Raw genomic sequence first — 18945 nt, forward strand, 5'->3', positions numbered from 1 at the left:
GTTAATAAAGAACGAGTGGAATTTTACTAGTGAATTTATCCAGTGTAGTATGTATACTAATTTAGTTTCTTTTGCACATATTTCAAGCCCTTTTAAACTTGCCACTTATTGTATAATGGGTTAATGCAATCAATGCCAGTATGATTTGTGTGCAGTTATTCTTAGCCCTATGATTGTTCAACCTATTTTAGCAGTTTCCCCACAATGTCTTATCACTGAAAATAAAAAATAGTAGAAGTATAAAATTTGTTTTGTCTAGTTTTTCAGATTAATCCTAATTACAGTCATTGACTTGTTGAATACTAATAAAAACCTGTGGACAAGATTCGGGTGCCCATGCCCTGGTAAGGTTTGACCATACCAATTAAAAAGAGCCTCAAAAGGAATTTTGAATAAAATACAGGTAAATGAAATTACCATTACATTAAAAATATATATTTACCAATAGATAAGTCCTAAGGTGCACTGGAATACACTCTGGTGCTCTCGGCTCTTCTGCAGCACTTCAATGAAGCCAGCACAGTACACACCCCAGCTTCGCTGTGCATGTATTGTGTCAGCTGTGTCATCGCAAACACCAAGAGCTCCAGACCAAGATAAACAAACATTTTTTTAGCAGACAAAGAGGAAAAAGTACAGGGTAATTTTGGAGATTTTTCCAACCAGAGAACCTGTAGGAGGCAAAGGCACACATCGCACAGAAAGGTTGACTTACCGTATATACTCGAGTATAAGCCGACCCGAGTATAAGCCGAGACCCCTAATTTTACCACCAAAAACTGGGAAAACCTACTGACTCGAGTATAAGCCGAGGGTGGGAAATGCATTGGTCACAGACCCAGCCAAGTATACAGCCAGCCAGCCCCCTATAATATACAGCCTGCCCCCAGTAGTATATAGCCTGCCCCCAGTAGTATATAGCCTGCCCCCCAGTAGTATATAGCCTGCCCCCCAGTAGTATATAGCCTGCCCCCCAGTAGTATATAGACTGCCCCCCAGTAGTATATAGCCTGCCCCCCAGTAGTATATAGCCTGCCCCCCAGTAGTATATAGCCTGCCCCCCAGTAGTATATAGCCTGCCCCCTAGTAGTATATAGCCTGCCCCCAGTAGTATACAGCCAGCCCATACTGCTCCCAGTAGTATACAGCCACCCCAGCCTGCCCCCAGTAGTATACAGCCACCCCAGCCTGCCCCCAGTTGTATACAGCCACCCCAGCCTGCCCCCAGTTGTATACAGCCACCCCAGCCTGCCCCCAGTTGTATACAGCCACCCCAGCCTGCCCCCAGTTGTATACAGCCACCCCAGCCTGCCCCCAGTAGTATACAGCCACCCCAGCCTGCCCCCAGTAGTATACAGCCACCCCAGCCTGCCCCCAGTAGTATACAGCCACCCCAGCCTGCCCCCAGTAGTATACAGCCACCCCAGCCTGCCCCCCGTAGTATACAGCCACCCCAGCCTGCCCCCCAGTAATATACAGCATGCCCCCAGTAATATACAGTCAGCCCAGAATTTAAAAAAAAATAAACTATTCACTCACCCTCCGGTGGTCCCGATGCGCAGCGCTGCTCCCCCGATGTCATTGCAGCTCCTCTTCTGGCTTCCCGGCTCCTCTTCTTGCTTCCGCGCCGTCTTCTACCTTAACATCGCATTGGGCGCCACAACTGTTCTCACCCGTGCGGCGCAGCGGCGCGTCATACTAAGCGCCGCACGGGAGAAGAACAATGGCGGCGCCCAATGGGATGTTAAAGGAGACAGAAGACGGCGCGGAAGCAAGAAGAGGAGCCGGGAAGCCAGAAGAGGAGCCGCAATGACATCGGGGGAGCAGCGCTGCGCATCGGGGCCACCGGAGGGTGAGTAAATAGTTTCTTTTTTTTAGTCCATTTTTAATTATTTTTTTACAAGTATTGACTCATGTAAAAGCCGAGGGGACGTTTTTCAGCACATTTTTTGTGCTGATAAACTCGGCTTATACACGAGTATATACGGTATATGTATAGTTGTATAGTACAGCAGACACCATGGTCTGTCTGGAGAGAACCCAGCTTGTGTCGACTTTTAAACAGGACAGTGTGCCAATATTTAAAGCATAGTAAACTCTTAAGTAGATCGTACAAATGATAAACAAATAACTTTGTATTTTGAATTAAACAGTACAACTTACAAATAATTTCATTTTGTAAATATATTTGCTTCTTCCAGTAGAATCTTTCACTTCTTTGCTAAAAACCAAAGACATCTCAAAGAGGAAGAGGTGCCTTTCCCTTCCTTTTCGTATCAATGTTTTAGGGTCCCAAACTTGGAATGAATCTTGCAAAATCAGTTCTCCCTGCGAGTCAATGTTCTCCTCAAAACCTGACAATAAAAAAATTGATTTGCCGGTTAAAGAAGAATGGATAATAAAGAGGAAACAAATGGGGTTTTTTTGTGATGACCGGGACCAAGATGATCAAATGTAGTACATATTTTTATAATAAATAAGAGAAAACAACATGTGTGAAGTAGCGAATCAATGACAATTAACTTTATTGAAATTTGGACACAAGACAAACATGAACAGGACAAAAATATCATAAAATCATTTAAAAAGGAATGCACCCCAGTGCACCCATATGTACAAAATCTTCCGGAGCCCGACACCTGATAATGTCGGGTTTAACCAGACCTGGGCCACACAAGAAAACCAGCTCACTATGGGATCATTAATATATGCATTAAGCCTGTGTCTGTGGGAGGAAAGGTGAGCGAAAATAACTGTCAGACAGTCCAGCCCGAGGATGTGTCGGAATGTGAGCACGAAAGTGCAGGTGGATCCTCTACGCTGGAGTGACTGAGAGTGGATGGAAAGCCCACTAGACACCCATCTAGCCTGTAATATTTACCAAATGTGTGAGGAGGAGATGTGGACCCAGGACAAGTCGCCCCACGCGTTCCGCCGCGTATCGCGGCTTCCTCAGGGGTGCCCTGCTAGCGGAGTACCCGGGTTTTTATACCTGTGCCCGATACTGTTTGATGGATGGCCGGTGTGTGTCGGGATCGCGTCCAGGACGGCGTCACCGGAAGTGGGGAGGAGCCCAGCGCGGCCCGGCGCCACTTCCGCTGACGCGGCTCGCCGACCGCGCACGCGCACCCCCTGTATCCAGGCAACGCCGAGGACGCGAAATGGGGAAATGATGGTAAGTATGAACATATTAATCACAGTAAGGGGAGCAAAAAATGCATTGCTGGCAATTCAGTGAGTATTATACATGGGCTAAGGTGCAATACAAACGCTGTTATGTACATCCAAAGCAATAATGCAATATTGATAATGTATTCTCTTAAAGACATTGTAGCCAGTGTGAAATCATAAATAATGGACAACATTAAGACAATAGCATAAAGGATGATTATATATAGATAACAAAAATTCTAATAAAGACAATAACCGTGATTGATAAAGTGCACAAGTACATACATGATTCATACAATATATTATATGAAGGGCATTGTGGCCAGTGTCAAATCATAAATAATGGACAACATTATGACAATATCATAAGAAATAATTATATATAGATAACAGAAATTCTAATAAAGACAATAAACATGGTTATTAAAGTGCAGAGTGCATACGTGATTTATACAAGGTGCAGCATACACATAAACAGAGCACCAAAGGCCTCTCAGATATATCTTGAATCTTCGGTGGACATAGTCACACTCAGTCCAACATGTATACCTGCATGGGCCCATGCACATTCACCCATTCGCCCAACACTCATACCGGAACATACAATAATAGTCGCATCACAAGAATGTTACATCATGGTAGCATCAGAAGGGCTAAGAATAGTGTAATAGACGCACGAAAGTGCGAAATGGGAGGATACTTGGTTTGTCAGAGAACCAAACAAGTCCTAAGCGCAGGATTATATGCGGTGACAATACACGGAAAGGTAGGACCTGAGGCATGGGAGGCAGGCATCGATTTCTGCGGGGAGAACATGGATTAGGCAAGCAGAACATAAATCTTGAGGATGGAGACATGGACGGATGGAGTTGAGAACCTGGAGGTGATAAAGCAATGCAAAGTTATACTCGGCCCAACCCCAATGGGCCAGATAGTGAGATTGCAGCGGACTGCCAAACAAGGTAAAAAAGAAACCAAAAAACGGAAAACAAGAGACAAAAAACAAGAAACGAAAGGCGGGGAAACTGGAAACCGAAAAATAGAGTCCGGCTCCTACGAAAGGGCCCGTGCCCAGCTGCACATGTAGTCAAAATTGAAGGTTTCCAAAGTGCAACCATGGGCTGCCAGCGCATGCCCCGGAAGATAGAAAAAAAGGGGGACAGGGAAGAAAAGAAAGAAAAAGAGGAAGAGAAAGAAAGGCAGAAGAGAAAGAGGCAAAAGGAAAAGGGGGAAGGGGAAAGGAGGAGGGGGAACAAAAGAGGGGGAGGAAGGGAGAAAAAGCCGGAGGGAAAAAAGAGAAAAAGACAAAGACAAGACCGCCAGGGGGAAAAAAGGAAGTAGAAAAGGAAAAGAAAAAGAAAAAGAAAGAGAAAAAGAAAACCGTCCGGGCGGGAAGCCAAGGCGGAAAAGAAGGAAAATAGGCAACAAGAGGGAATGGGTGACGTATGCCAGAGGGGAACCCAAATAAATGTGAATGCCTCATAGTGATGAATGGAGGTGCCAATAGATGAGGGCCCCAATGACCAGGGTCCAGCCAGAGTGATAAGTGACTGGGTTGTGACAATATGGGAGCGTGATGCCCAGGGGAAATGGCCGTGCCGTGATGGTGATGGCGGGTTTGGGTTGGCTGGTGTGAGGCATGTGCAAGGGGAGGTGTGAGATGTGCAGCTGATGTGAGGAGGGGGTCACAAAGGCAGAGGGTGACCCGAGGTGCAGATAATAGATGTGCAGTGAGGGGTGAACAAAAACGTGATGGTGAGAACACCATGTGCCTGTGAACCAGGAGTGAGGGAAGGGGGAGGGGGGAACAGAAAAGAAAGACCAAGAAAAGCCTGAGTGGGCTGGCTGTAAGAAATATATGTGCGATGGGGATCTCAGGGGTGTGTGTAAATACCTACTTTTTGTAGAAGCCCGAGAAGAGCATATCTTCATTCATCCCCAACCGAGCCAGCGTTTTCAGTTCGAATATCCATTTGGCTTCAAGACGGAGCAAAGCCGGGGTTAGATCCCCTCCCCTTATGTTGGATTGTACTCTGTCAAGGCCAATGACTTTTAGGCTGGAAGGGTCACCCCTGTGCACGCTAAGAAAATGTTTGGCAACTGTAGATAGTTGTTTCCCGTCTTTGAGATCTCGTTCCGCATTATTAATCGTAGAGATATGTTTTTGCACCCTTTTTCGTACCTCTTGGCCCGTTTGCCCCACATACATCTTAGGGCAGGAGCATATTAGACCATAAATGACACCACGTGTCCGACAGTTCACATAGGACCGGAGTCTGATGGATTTTGGATATTGTCGCCTCTTAGGATCAGGGGACAGATTGTACAGTCTCCACATGGATATGTGCCAAGAAGTCGTTGACCATGTCCAATTGTTCTCGTGGGTCGTTGAAAGTGGCTCCTCGTTAGATTGTCGCGCAGATTTTTGGCTCGTCTCGCGACCATTTTCGGTGAAGGCTTTGGAGATCTCCAAAGCCTTCACCCGTGCTAAACAAACTCCAAGACAAGACACCTTTACACCAAGAACAAAAACATCCGATGGCAAACCTTGCCTGATTACGACCTATCATAACCAATGGTCGGACATCTACAGATTGCTACATAAAAATTGGGGCATCTTAAAAAGTGAGCCCAAATTGGATATACATATTCCCCCGGTACCGAAAATGGTCGCGAGACGAGCCAAAAATCTGCGCGACAATCTAACGAGGAGCCACTTTCAACGACCCACGAGAACAATTGGACATGGTCAACGACTTCTTGGCACATATCCATGTGGAGACTGTACAATCTGTCCCCTGATCCTAAGAGGCGACAATATCCAAAGTCCATCAGACTCCGGTCCTATGTGAACTGTCGGACACGTGGTGTCATTTATGGTTTAATATGCTCCTGCCCTAAGATGTATGTGGGGCAAACGGGCCAAGAGGTACGAAAAAGGGTGCAAAAACATATCTCTACGATTAATAATGCGGAACGAGATCTCAAAGACGGGAAACAACTATCTACAGTTGCCAAACATTTTCTTAGCGTGCACAGGGGTGACCCTTCCAGCCTAAAAGTCATTGGCCTTGACAGAGTACAATCCAACATAAGGGGAGGGGATCTAACCCCGGCTTTGCTCCGTCTTGAAGCCAAATGGATATTCGAACTGAAAACGCTGGCTCCGTTGGGGATGAATGAAGATATGCTCTTCTCGGGCTTCTACAAAAAGTAGGTATTTACACACACCCCTGAGATCCCCATCGCACATATATTTCTTACAGCCAGCCCACTCAGGCTTTTCTTGGTCTTTCTTTTCTGTTCCCCCCTCCCCCTTCCCTCACTCCTGGTTCACAGGCACATGGTGTTCTCACCATCACGTTTTTGTTCACCCCTCACTGCACATCTATTTTCTGCACCTCGGGTCACCCTCTGCCTTTGTGACCCCCTCCTCACATCAGCTGCACATCTCACACCTCCCCTTGCACATGCCTCACACCAGCCAACCCAAACCCGCCATCACCATCACGGCACGGCCATTTCCCCTGGGCATCACGCTCCCATATTGTCACAACCCAGTCACTTATCACTCTGGCTGGACCCTGGTCATTGGGGCCCTCATCTATTGGCACCTCCATTCATCACTATGAGGCATTCACATTTATTTGGGTTCCCCTCTGGCATACGTCACCCATTCCCTCTTGTTGCCTATTTTCCTTCTTTTCCGCCTTGGCTTCCCGCCCGGACGGTTTTCTTTTTCTCTTTCTTTTTCTTTTCCTTTTCTACTTCCTTTTTTCCCCCTGGCGGTCTTGTCTTTGTCTTTTTCTCTTTTTTCCCTCCGGCTTTTTCTCCCTTCCTCCCCCTCTTTTGTTCCCCCTCCTCCTTTCCCCTTCCCCCTTTTCCTTTTGCCTCTTTCTCTTCTGCCTTTCTTTCTCTTCCTCTTTTTCTTTCTTTTCTTCCCTGTCCCCCTTTTTTTCTATCTTCCGGGGCATGCGCTGGCAGCCCATGGTTGCACTTTGGACACCTTCAATTTTGACTACATGTGCAGCTGGGCACGGGCCCTTTCGTAGGAGCCGGACTCTATTTTTCGGTTTCCAGTTTCCCCGCCTTTCGTTTCTTGTTTTTTGTCTCTTGTTTTCCGTTTTTTGGTTTCTTTTTTACCTTGTTTGGCAGTCCGCTGCAATCTCACTATCTGGCCCATTGGGGTTGGGCCGAGTATAACTTTGCATTGCTTTATCACCTCCAGGTTCTCAACTCCATCCGTCCATGTCTCCATCCTCAAGATTTATGTTCTGCTTGCCTAATCCATGTTCTCCCCGCAGAAATCGATGCCTGCCTCTCATGCCTCAGGTCCTACCTTTCCGTGTATTGTCACCGCATATAATCCTGCGCTTAGGACTTGTTTGGTTCTCTGACAAACCAAGTATCCTCCCATTTCGCACTTTCGTGCGTCTATTACACTATTCTTAGCCCTTCTGATGCTACCATGATGTAACATTCTTGTGATGCGACTATTATTGTATGTTCCGGTATGAGTGTTGGGCGAATGGGTGAATGTGCATGGGCCCATGCAGGTATACATGTTGGACTGAGTGTGACTATGTCCACCGAAGATTCAAGATATATCTGAGAGGCCTTTGGTGCTCTGTTTATGTGTATGCTGCACTTTGTATAAATCACGTATGCACTCTGCACTTTAATAACCATGTTTATTGTCTTTATTAGAATTTCTGTTATCTATATATAATTATTTCTTATGATATTGTCATAATGTTGTCCATTATTTATGATTTGACACTGGCCACAATGCCCTTCATATAATATATTGTATGAATCATGTATGTACTTGTGCACTTTATCAATCACGGTTATTGTCTTTATTAGAATTTTTGTTATCTATATATAATCATCCTTTATGCTATTGTCTTAATGTTGTCCATTATTTATGATTTCACACTGGCTACAATGTCTTTAAGAGAATACATTATCAATATTGCATTATTGCTTTGGATGTACATAACAGCGTTTGTATTGCACCTTAGCCCATGTATAATACTCACTGAATTGCCAGCAATGCATTTTTTGCTCCCCTTACTGTGATTAATATGCTCATACTTACCATCATTTCCCCATTTCGCGTCCTCGGCGTTGCCTGGATACAGGGGGTGCCCGTGCGCGGTCGGCGAGCCGCGTCAGCGGAAGTGGCGCCGGGCCGCGCTGGGCTCCTCCCCACTTCCGGTGACGCCGTCCTGGACGCGATCCCGACACACACCGGCCATCCATCAAACAGTATCGGGCACAGGTATAAAAACCCGGGTACTCCGCTAGCAGGGCACCCCTGAGGAAGCCGCGATACGCGGCGGAACGCGTGGGGCGACTTGTCCTGGGTCCACATCTCCTCCTCACACATTTGGTAAATATTACAGGCTAGATGGGTGTCTAGTGGGCTTTCCATCCACTCTCAGTCACTCCAGCGTAGAGGATCCACCTGCACTTTCGTGCTCACATTCCGACACATCCTCGGGCTGGACTGTCTGACAGTTATTTTCGCTCACCTTTCCTCCCACAGACCTGTTCATGTTTGTCTTGTGTCCAAATTTCAATAAAGTTAATGGTCATTAATTCGCTACTTCACACATGTTGTTTTCTCTTATTTAATGCAGCCCATTTTTGCATGTGTGTAGCCCATTGATTGGGTGTCTCTCACCAGCACAGATCCCAATTCAGTACATACATATTTTTATAATATACATTATGAAAAATATAGCTTCTGAGGTACGTAAAGAGTTAAATATCCTCTCCTTGTCTATCTGAAGAGGACAACCTAAGGCTTTCAAATACAATGCTGACTGCAGCCGAAGGAAGCAGAGACAAGGCACAAAGACCCTTTTCATAAGAAAGTACTATTACCCTTTGCAATATTCTTTTCTGGAAAAAATGGCTTCAAAGTTTTAGTTATGCTTTACGTATGAAGTTGATGGAATGCACTACATCACGGATGCAACAATCTCTCAATTTCTTAATGTTGGCTTAATGTTTACTTTTCAGAACTGTAAACATATTTATTTATTTTAAATTTCAGTAGGGTTCATGTTTCTTACCTTCTAGCATGCTAAGATGCATAGCATCATTTGCTCTTTTTGGAACACTGAGCATAACCTCTAAACCATCCTTTATTTCTCCTTTCCCTTCTTCACAACATGTCAACAGTTCCTGTTTGGGGGAAGAAGTGTTCATTTTAGAACAGTGTTTAACAACTAAGACCTACACAAATGAATAATGGCACTACTAAATTTCAATGTAATTCCACAAATATCAGAATATTGCGAGTCAGGACCTTCCTTGGCATTACATCCTCTGTAGCACTGCTCCACCTGCTCTTGTCTGCGCATACACGCATCCCTGTGTTCTTTAACCCTTTGAGAACCAGGCCATTTCAATTTGTAGCATTTCCATTTTTTTACTCTGTTTTTAAAATCTTTTCAGAGCTGTATGAGCACTTATTTTCTATACAGCAAAATTGTACTTCAAAGTGTCAGCATTTTATATTCGGTGCTGCATACACGAAGAGGGAATTCCAAATGTGATGAAATTGACAAAAGAAAGCATTTACAACATTTTCTTGTGGGTTTTGTTTTTACGGCTTTCACTGTGTGCTCTCAATGACACCTCCCCTTAAAATTATTTGGGTTAGTTCAATAATGGGGATATAAAATATGTATAGGTATAGGTTTTAATACATTTTAAAAAATGAAAACATTTTGTAAAAATAATTTTTATTGTAATTCTCTCTGAGGCTAGTAACTGTTTCATACTTTGGTGTATGGACCAAAGTATTTTTCTTTCATTGCCATTTAGGGGACTGTATGAGCTATTGGTGATTTTTAATGAAAATTTCTATGTGTTGTGAAAGGGAGGAAAAGTGGCAATTCGGACAATAAGGTGCTATTTTCTATTACAGGGTTTACCAGTGGGGAAAACAGTTTATATAATTGGATAGACTGAGAATATTGGGATGTGGTGAAGGAAACGCCATGCCGTTGTTAAGGTTAACAGAAAACCAAATAACTGGTCATTTTTGTACACCTTGAGGACGGGTATACTATAATATAATGGGGCAGTTTTAGCAATAAATTAGGTTAATAATTTTTATTTTTTTTACCCCCACCTTTTACCGTATTTTTTTAGACCTTCTAGGGCAGTGATGGCAAACCTTTTAGACACCGAGTGCCCAAACTACAACCAAAACCCATTTATTTTTCGCAAGGTGCCAAGGCGACAATTTAAGCAGTAACTTATTAATCCCTGCTCTTTTGCAGGTTTGAATTGTATAGGCATCTGAGGAGGCCAATACAGTAGAAAGAAGGAGAAAAAGTTTGGATTATCATTGTAGCTTCCTTCTAGGGTCCTGGGCTGCAAGAGGCCTTAAGTCCTGTCTGATGAACACTGCCTTTGGGTGATGGCAAGGGTGCCCATAGAGATGGCTCTGAGTGCCACCTCTGGCAGCCGTGCCATAGGTTCGCCACCACTGTTCTAGGGTCTTGAACCCTAGTCTTGATCAATACTAACATACACTGCAATACCACAGTACTGCAGTATATGGGGGTCTTCATAAGATCTATAACAATGTGCCATCACAATGGTATATAGATAATATCACAAGACAGGCCTTGGAGTATCAGATAGACTCATGGCTGTAACGGCAATGGATCTTCACCCTAAAAACAGGTCGGGGGAGGGGGACACCTAGTCGGGGAGCAATGATCTTAAAATAGCACAGGGAGCTTTGACGGTGTTAGCAAGGGGTGTTTTCTGCATTATGCAGTCAGGGAGCCCTCTTCATACACCTGAAACCTCATTAGGACATACATATAGCACAATATGAGGACACCACATTCTTCACAAAGTCCAGGTACAATCCTGGACAATACATTCTCACAGTTCTGCTGCTTGTAACGTCATACAGAAATTTGATTTTAAAGATCTCAAGTGGAGCTACCCAACTCTTATCTGTAAAACTTTTTAAGTACTAATACATTGCCAGGTTGACAGACCTGCACAGAAATAAAATATTTTAAATAATAAATACATTTGCATGCTTCCGGAAATTATCATGATTGTAAAATGCCCAAATAAATGTCCTAAGGAACAAACTTACTTTTAACAGAAGTTGGTATTTTGTTATCCGTTGTACAGGTTTGATAAGGTAGGAAGAAATTGAATTTGCCAATTCATGACGGTGCTGAATTTCCTGACAAAAGAAAAAAAATAAAAATTTAGATAAGAAAAAAAAACATTTAAGCAATCCCTATACTTGGCTTCTCGTTAACAGTTCCTTGGACAGTAAAGTAGCGGCAACATACATCTTTGAGCACAGGTTCACTTATGTGAATTTTGTTTGGGCAATATCTATTTTAAAATATCCACATTTAAAGCACGACTATGTAGATAACTTGGCCTGCTGGAGAGAAAGTAAGAAATATCCTAGAAAATTACATTAACCCTTTCATGACTGCTATATGGTTATACATTAAAAAGATGATGTGTATGGAATATAAATATACATTTTATTGCGCAATAAAATCTTTTTAAAAACACAGATGTGGGTAACAAAGGACCCAAAGGGTTGCTCTAATGCAACAATCTTTATGCAATTATGGTTACACCTTGGCATCACAGGGATTGAACGTTATTTTGTACCACTATTTATATTTTACTCTTCATCTTATAATACAGTATTTGTGTGTTTTACATCCTAAATACTTTAAAATTTTGAAAAATTGGGTTTTTGGTGTAGTTTTAGTTGTGACTTAAACTTTCTGTAAGCCCACCACTTCCATGCACATGTCCCTAGCAGGACAATGGTGGAATTTTTCTTGTATTTTAGCTTTTCAGGGCACATGCTTGTACCTATTTTAGGGGAAAGGGTTATAAATTGTGCTTTGCGCCGACTATTATTTTTGTGAGATGCCGTCTTTCTAGGTAGTAGTCTTGTACATTTTCTAAAAGGTTTTTACTAATCCACCTTTCTTCTACATATTTCCCTGCTGGGTGGATAGTGCCGGTGGCATTGGGAACCTACTGGGATGCAGGTTTTGGTAACACTGCAGCTATTGAGGGCGATAATAACGCAAATTCTGTTCTTTTTTGTTCAGATCAGTTTTACATTATAATCATATCACCCCACATTGTGGTCACAACCTCATATAATGTATTGCATTCTGCCCCCTTTGTATAAGGGTGCTATATTAGGTAGAAATGTTTGGGCAGTGGTGCACTGTACTCATCGGCTACACATTCGAGCTGATTAGCATGAACACACCACTCTTAGATTAAAGATTCATGAATAACGGTACATAATAATATTTAGTTTTTTTCCTATTGTCATATTAGAAATTTTTGGGCACATTGTTTTTTGTTTGTTGTGCTTGTGACATGATTTCATTCTTCAAATTTCATGTTCTATTCACTTATTCATGGCCAATATTGGCATTTTCACATATGATGGAACGCACATTTTACACATTTCCTTGTCTTTGACACGCATGTGACGTAAATCTGCATCGACACATTATTGGTCATCACTAAGCACCTTATTTCACAAGCTGGAACACATATTCAATCTAGCGCCTGTTTCTATGATACGCACACAACCAATCACGAGGCTGACACGCCCCTGGATGGCATCAAGCACTTCTGGCATCCCTGGCTAGCATCTGCACGCTGACATTGGCTCACGATTCCACACTGGGATTTAAGGTACGATCACTTGCTATGAAGATACTCCTGATGAAGACTACGTGCTAGGCGATGCACGTGGGGCGTTTACTCTATTGTTGGACGGATTCTGGTAATACTCTTCTATGCATTAGGGATCTCAATTGTCTCCTTGTGGCAACTTACCCAGCTGGGTCACTACTGATGTGCTGGGTTTATATGTACGGTAATCATATTGTTCCTTATTTATGTATTGATCAGCTTTATTTACTTAGTATGCATATTTTGCCACAATCTTGTTTTTATTTAATTATGTCATATCACCATCATGAATTGACCTTTTGCCAGTCCATACAAAGTGGGTCCTTGTTACCCAGATCTGTGTTTTCAATTCCTTACACTTTCCTTAAAGTTTAAGTCCTTACACTCAATCCTTACGGAAGACTAAAGTAGAAATACTGGGGGGATTTATCAGAAATGTCAGAGAGCAAAACTGTTCTAGTTGCTCATGGCAACCAATAAGAGCTTAGATTTCATTTTTCCACAACAGTTTTTAAAATGTATGCTGGGTTCTCATGAGCAACTAGAACAGTTTTTTCTCTCAAACACTTTAAAAAAAATCTCCCCACTTTGTTTATAGGTGTCACAGGAAATAAGCCTGTAAGCTGAAACCAGAACGAAAATGGAGACCCGGCAGTTATAGGCGGTGTCAGGGGGTGACACTGCTAATTCATATAATATAGATAGAAGTATATATTGTAGTTGATCATTCAGGCATTAGAGCCTAAAATACATTGGTGTTCACCTCTGATTAGAAGGGAATTTGAGAGAGAGATGAGGTACAAGTTTCATGGAGAGAGGGATAGTTTAGGCTTGTGAGGAGACATTAATTTGTGTGAAGTACAGCGCATGGGCTACAATAGATGCATGTTGTCTAGAACTGGCCTCAAGTGAGTCATCTTATAAGCATAACAAGATAACACAAGTTGCAGTTGTATCTGACTGAAAACTGTTTCCTGTCAGAAGCAGGCCTGGAGTGACTGAGGCCTGAAGAGCAAGAGTCCGGGCTGATGACATACTAAGAATTCATTTTTGAGTAACAAACCGACTGTAGAGCTGTAAAATAAAGTACTTATCTGAATGAAAAAAATGAACATAAGTGTGTTTGATATTGTATTTCTCTCAGAGGTGAACTGGAGCGCATAATGAAGTGAATATTAAAGTGGTAATTTCCATCTACCATACCTTAATAATAATATTAATTACCTGGAGTATAGACTTTGATTTTAGATAAATGGGAGGCACCGTTTTTAGACCTAAACAGGCCTAAAAGGGAGTAAAGAATTCTTGGAAATACATGAGATAGAAGTATGTATTTTAGGGACTTTCTACCCATGTTTAGCCACCGACTCTAAAAATGGATTTTCCTTTTTAAAGTACAGGTAGTCCCCGGGTTACATACAAGACAGGCTCTGTAGGTTTGTTCTTAAGTTGAATTTGTATGTAAGTCGGAACTATATATTTTATCATTGTAATCCCAGCCAGAACTTTTTTGGTCTCTGTGACAATTGGATTTTAAAAATGTTGGGTTGTCATAAGAATCAGGATTAACAATAAAGCTTCATTACAGACACCTGTGATAACTGTTACAGCTGTTTATTGTAGCCTAGTACAATAAATTACCAATATCCAGTGGTCTGTTTGTAACCAGCTGTCGTATGTAAGTCGAGTGTTCTTAAGTAGGGGACCGCCTGTATTCTGATGTGGATGACTTTTGTATGTGGGACCTTCTACTCCTAAATCTATGTTTGTTTTCATAGAACATAAATATCTTTCACCTTTTCTCTCCAAGGGTTGGAAACATTTGGCTCAGAAAAGAAAAGGATTCTTTTGGGTTTTCAAGAGCCATAGCGGCCTTCATAGCTTTAAGATGGTATTCTGTTTATATGACTAAGCCTGTGAGATAATTTTCCCATCATGTGGACCTTTAAATCAGCACTACCCAACCATCAGGTCTCAAATCTCCATGCAGCATTTTGAGACCAACACACTATGCTAGTGGCACTTGATTCAAGGAGCTTCAAAGGAGATGGCTTATTTCTGGCCCAGATGGAGGATTAATGGCAAGTTGTTAAGCAGCCTTCCGGTTCGGGAGAGGAAACATAGGACAAAGCTTCTACTATAAGAAAATCAATGAACTGGACTTTTACGCATCTCTTGAAGGACAGGAAACAATTGGAGAAGATACAAATGAGCCTTTAAAACTTTCCCATGATGTTTCCAGCACCAATGAGATGGGGAAGCCATTCAGGCTTTCGTTGAAGTGGTAAAGTTTCTCTAAGCAAAACCAAGTAACTATGAAACACTTAAAAGTTCTGCATAAATATATATAAAAATAGAAAAACATATTTAAATACTATTAGTTGGACTGAGATTTTAGTTATAAGATAGAAATATTACATTCACATATTGTATTCATAAAAAATTTCCACTTACATCAAAATAAGACCCTGCTTGTTCCAAGATGATTTGGGTTGAGTCCGGCTTATTTTTGCAGTAAGACACATACATCTGAAATTTATCAGCCTGAGGATAAATGTCACACAAGGATTTACATTACAACGTTAAGTATTAAGTGTAAGTAAAAAATTATAGAATTGAAAAATTGCTAGCTATTTTGTATTAAAGTAAATTATTCTTATTATGTTAGATGTAGTCATGTACAAAAAGCACATTTCTTTCAGTGTTCTCTTGCTAAAAAATCAGAGGAAATAACCTTTTAATTTTTCTGTAAATATGTTATGCCCAGCTTTTACCTGTACACGTTGTAAGATGGTGATGGGGAAGTCATTGAGGGAAGATAGGTTTCCCTTAGATCTTTATCATTCAGTAGGTGCGGAAAGTATTCAGACACCTTTACATTTTTCACTCTTTTTCATTGCAGCCAATAAGTAAAATCGAAAAAAGTTTTTTTTTGCTCATTAATGTATAAAAAGAGGGTATACACCTTAAAAGCTCCCCAGTACAACAATAAGTATGGAATAGTCAAGGCAAGTATTATTGTATAAAAGCACGGTAAATATACAAATTAATGCGGACCATAAATATGTAAACAATTCAATAATATAAAGATGTCCAATAAATATACCCGGTCCAAGGCAGAAAAGGTACAATAGATTAAAGTGCAAGTGACTACATTACCAGAATCAAAAGAATCAAGTCTGGGGAGGCACATGACCGGATATTACGTTATCGTAGAGCAGAGATGACTGGGCTGGGCCATGGCGATGCGGCCGGTGTATTTAAGCACGCTACCTCACAAGCACCAGTATCCCCTGACGAAGCCGCGAGACGGGCGATACGCGTGGGGCGTCTTTTGCCTCCCCAGACTTGATTCTGGTAATGTAGTCACTTGCACTTTAATCTATTGTATCTTTTCTGCCTTGGACCGGGTATATTTATTGGACATCTTTATATTATTGAATTGTTTACATATTTATGGTCCGCATTCATTTGTATATTTACTGTGCTTTTATACAATACTACTTGCCTTGACTATTCCATACTAATTGTTGTACTGGGGAGCTTTTGTGGTGTATACCCTCTTTTTGGGTTTTTTTAAGTGTGTTTTTATGTCTTATTCAATAAAATTCTATGTGTCATTCATACACATCGCTTTCTCTATTTTTTTGCATTTATATTTTTCGGATGTGTGACATATTATTATTTTCCATATCAATTCCCCACTCCCTCTAAAAGATTATTAATGTATACTCTGCACCCCAGGGAAAAAACTGAAATGTAGATATTTTATTAAACAGAAATATCACATGCTGATAAGTATTAAGAGACAATTCCAGCATTAGTGTAAACATAGCATTTTTCTGTAGCAATATTTACGTGATATGGCTTTTAATTTTCTTGACCTTAGACACCGTAAGTATATCTCATATACTAAAGTCCATTTGATTCAACGCCAATACGGCGATATAGAGACCCTTGCTCCTTTGGACACCTTGTCAGTAATGTGAACTACATGCTTCTGTGACTTTTCGGGGGACACGACCCCTTCATCAGACATGCACTACACACATTTGCAATAATTAATTATACTATCGTCACTGGAAATATCCTACATATACATAAAACACTGAATATAAATTTATATTTTACTTCCATACATCAGTAGAGTCTAACGAGCTGTATACAATGCAACATTATCCTTAGAATTATAATACAAATATACTCATCCATGGTTGATGCCCCTTAACCATACACAATCGTATTCTGCTAATTAACTATTCTTAAAGGTATACATTGATCAAGGAAAGTTTTTTAGACAAAAACAAAGGAGAAAGTTTTGGAACAGGTTCCTCTCAAGCATTATCAATCGAGCAAAAACCCAACAGGAAGGACAAAATAACATGAATCTAGTTGCTAATATTTCCAATAAGACCATAACTCAGACCAAACTTAATGTTCTCAACAAAGGACTTGGTTTTGTACCGACTTATGAGACTCAGAAGTTTGACTTTACGTTAGATTTTTATCGCTTTTGTAGAAATCTGAGGCTTAGTATGTTTTTTAAGGAAAAAAAAATGTTCTAGTAAGGGCAAATCCTCTATACCTATGAAAATTAGGGAACGTAGCACTTTTGACCCAGATGTATCGACCCCCATGTTCGAGAGTTTCCAACAAATCGTTTTAAGTGAAGTTTGTGATCAATGGCAGCAGTGTGCCAATAAAAAGAAACCTAATCTATCTAAAAAAGAAAACCGAAAAGTTGATAATGTTTCAAATGACGATAATATTGTCATTAAAAGAGTGGACAAAGGGAGGGCACCGGTTATCTGGGACAAGAGTGTGTTTACGTCTGAAGCTTTACAACAATTGGCAGATACTAATGCATATAGAAAACTGAGCAAGGATCCAACTAAGATATTTAAACAGGAAATAGATCTGTTGCTAGATTAAAGCTGTCACTTTAAATGTTATCAATGAATTTGTGCTAGGAAGTTTGTCAAATAGACACCCTAGGGTACCTATATTATATTTACTTCCTAAAATCCATAAAAAGTTGGATAAGCCCCTGGGACGCCCCATAGTCTTGGGGGTACATTCCCTCTTATATCCCTTGGCTGTCTATGGCGATAGCTGCCTACAAACTATAGCGACTGCCTAGATGCATTGATTTCAGTGTTGTTACGTTATTGGGCACCATGGATATCAAAAGTCTCTAAACTAATATTCCAACAGATGAAGGTATATATTCAGTTAGAGACAAATTATGTGAGAATCCTACTTTATCTAATGCTCTAATAGGTTTCATTGTATCACAATTAGAAATCATTTTAAAAGAGAACTACCGTATATGCCGGCGTATAAGACGACCCCCAACTTCTGCCCTAAAAATATAGAATTTGGCATATACTCACTGTATAAGACTACCCCTCTCCCAAATGAAAAAAAGTCTGCTTAAAACTTTGCAAAACAAACAAGAGAGCAAGTGCCTGGTGATCATAACTGTAAGCTGCGATATTAATGAAGATCCGACATGCTTCTGTAAGTGCCGCCTGTGACCCCCAGCTCTGTGACGCCGACCACTGTGACAGGGCGGCTGCATTAGCATACAGCGCGCCTCCCCGTCAGCGCGTACTAAGCCTCTTCTAATGACTGTGAGAGGCGGACTGCCGCGCATGCGCGGCGGTCCCAGGAAGCGGCTCTCTGCGCGCTGACGGGGAAAAAAAACACCTCACACAGTGCGGCCCCCGTATATCCGGCGTATAAGACGACCCCCCACTGTAGCCATTCTTTTAAGGGGTTAAAAAGTAGTCTTATACGCCAGTATATACAGTATTTCAGATTTGGGATGGAATTTTTCTTACAACTACAGGGGACCTCTAAGAGGTCTTCTGTAGCACCCAGTTTTGCAAACATTTATACGTCAACTTTTGAAGATAGAGCACTAGATTTGCACTCCATTATCCGACATGTCGTCCTGCGGCTTCGCTATGTGGACAGCGTACTTGTCGCCTGGGGGAGGGGGGGGGTAGCGAATCAGAGCTGTTAGAATGG

General features: G+C 41.6%; 1 protein-coding gene across 5 annotated transcripts in view; it reads right to left on the bottom strand.

Annotated features, from left to right (window-relative positions):
- The window catches only part of TRIO (trio Rho guanine nucleotide exchange factor), a 373142-nt gene that overhangs the window by 185793 nt on the left and 168404 nt on the right, over positions 1–18945 (bottom strand). For all 5 annotated transcript variants that reach the window (XM_072153041.1, XM_072153043.1, XM_072153042.1 and 2 more), the window contains exons 27-30: positions 15367–15456; positions 11312–11404; positions 9255–9366; positions 2164–2354 (exon numbers count right to left, since the gene is read on the bottom strand). In XM_072153041.1, the coding sequence (XP_072009142.1) occupies positions 2164–2354; positions 9255–9366; positions 11312–11404; positions 15367–15456 (486 nt within the window). The remainder of the gene's footprint in view (positions 1–2163; positions 2355–9254; positions 9367–11311; positions 11405–15366; positions 15457–18945) is intronic.

The sequence above is a fragment of the Engystomops pustulosus genome, chromosome 5 (genome assembly GCF_040894005.1).
Source record: "Engystomops pustulosus chromosome 5, aEngPut4.maternal, whole genome shotgun sequence".
In the NCBI taxonomy this organism is placed as follows: Eukaryota; Metazoa; Chordata; class Amphibia; order Anura; family Leptodactylidae; genus Engystomops; species Engystomops pustulosus.